Raw genomic sequence first — 844 nt, 5'->3', positions numbered from 1 at the left:
GATTCGGTGTGGGGTCCAGTAAACCCCGAAAACTTTCTGCTTTAGCAGAATTTCTAAATGATGACAGCTGTTGTTTTTCATATCTTCCTAGAAATGATCACGGAATATTTTTTCAGTTTGCGCGGTCATGTCTGCGAAAGGTGTTGAGCCGTTGCCTTTCATATATCTTTCTCATTTATCTAATTTTCTCTCAAACTGGTGAGTCACCATCGTTTATTTTTTGTCTACGTGTGTTCCACTTGATTGTGAACAGTTATTATTAGTGGCTTTTTTGTTAACTTTTTATGGAAAATGTGCCATACTTTTACTATCATTTACATTATTGTATGCAAAGTTTGATCTAAGTTTAGTATCATTTACACCATTTTATGCAACGTTTACTCTATTTCATGTCAAATGTCGCAAAAATTTAGAAATGTCACTCGCAGGATATGGTAGTGATGGTTCCGTAGACTTCCTGAATGATTTTCTTGAGGAAAGTGAATATACGCAGTGTCAATGATTATGACTATAATGAGAAGAGTGACTATGATACATCCTCAAAATTTAGCGGCACTTTTTCATCGTTATTTTAAATTATGTGTTTAAATTGGGTAGATTCAAAAGCGGCAGTTCATTCAGACAAAAAAAGATCTGCACCATAAGACCAAAATTATGACCCTAGAAAGGACCGTTGGGTTTGAGAAAAACCTTTTGTAGTAGCGTGCATGATCTCAACGTTAGTGGTGGGTCTAATACTGATTTTCCTACTGATATAGAAATCTGCTCCCAGTGTTTGTAAATAAATTTGCCTGTTGAATTATCAAGATTGGATGTTAACTTCCGGGTGTAATGTCAAATACTG

General features: G+C 35.3%; 1 protein-coding gene across 1 annotated transcript; it reads left to right on the top strand.

The window, feature by feature from the left end:
• Window positions 1-127: 127 nt before the first annotated feature.
• Tsp_14026 (conserved hypothetical protein) lies at window positions 128-502 on the top strand. The gene is made up of 2 exons (XM_003366777.1): window positions 128-198; window positions 346-502. Exons 1-2 carry the CDS (start codon window positions 128-130, stop codon window positions 500-502), a joined length of 228 nt encoding a protein of 75 aa, XP_003366825.1.
• Window positions 503-844: the final 342 nt, after the last annotated feature.

This window comes from Trichinella spiralis (assembly GCF_000181795.1).
Source record: "Trichinella spiralis strain ISS 195 chromosome Unknown Scfld5422, whole genome shotgun sequence".
NCBI lineage: Eukaryota > Metazoa > Nematoda > Enoplea > Trichinellida > Trichinellidae > Trichinella > Trichinella spiralis.
The sequence above is the reverse complement of the archived record's forward strand: the minus strand, read 5'-3'. Positions and strand labels throughout refer to the sequence as shown.

Excerpts from the sequence above, each read along its gene's own strand:
- Tsp_14026 (XM_003366777.1), top strand. The coding sequence starts at position 128 with ATGTCTGCGAAAGGTGTTGAGCCGTTGCCTTTCATATATCTTTCTCAT. Across the intron at positions 199-345 it reads TCTAATTTTCTCTCAAACTG|TTTAGTATCATTTACACCAT; the intron begins GTGAGTCACCAT and ends GTTTGATCTAAG.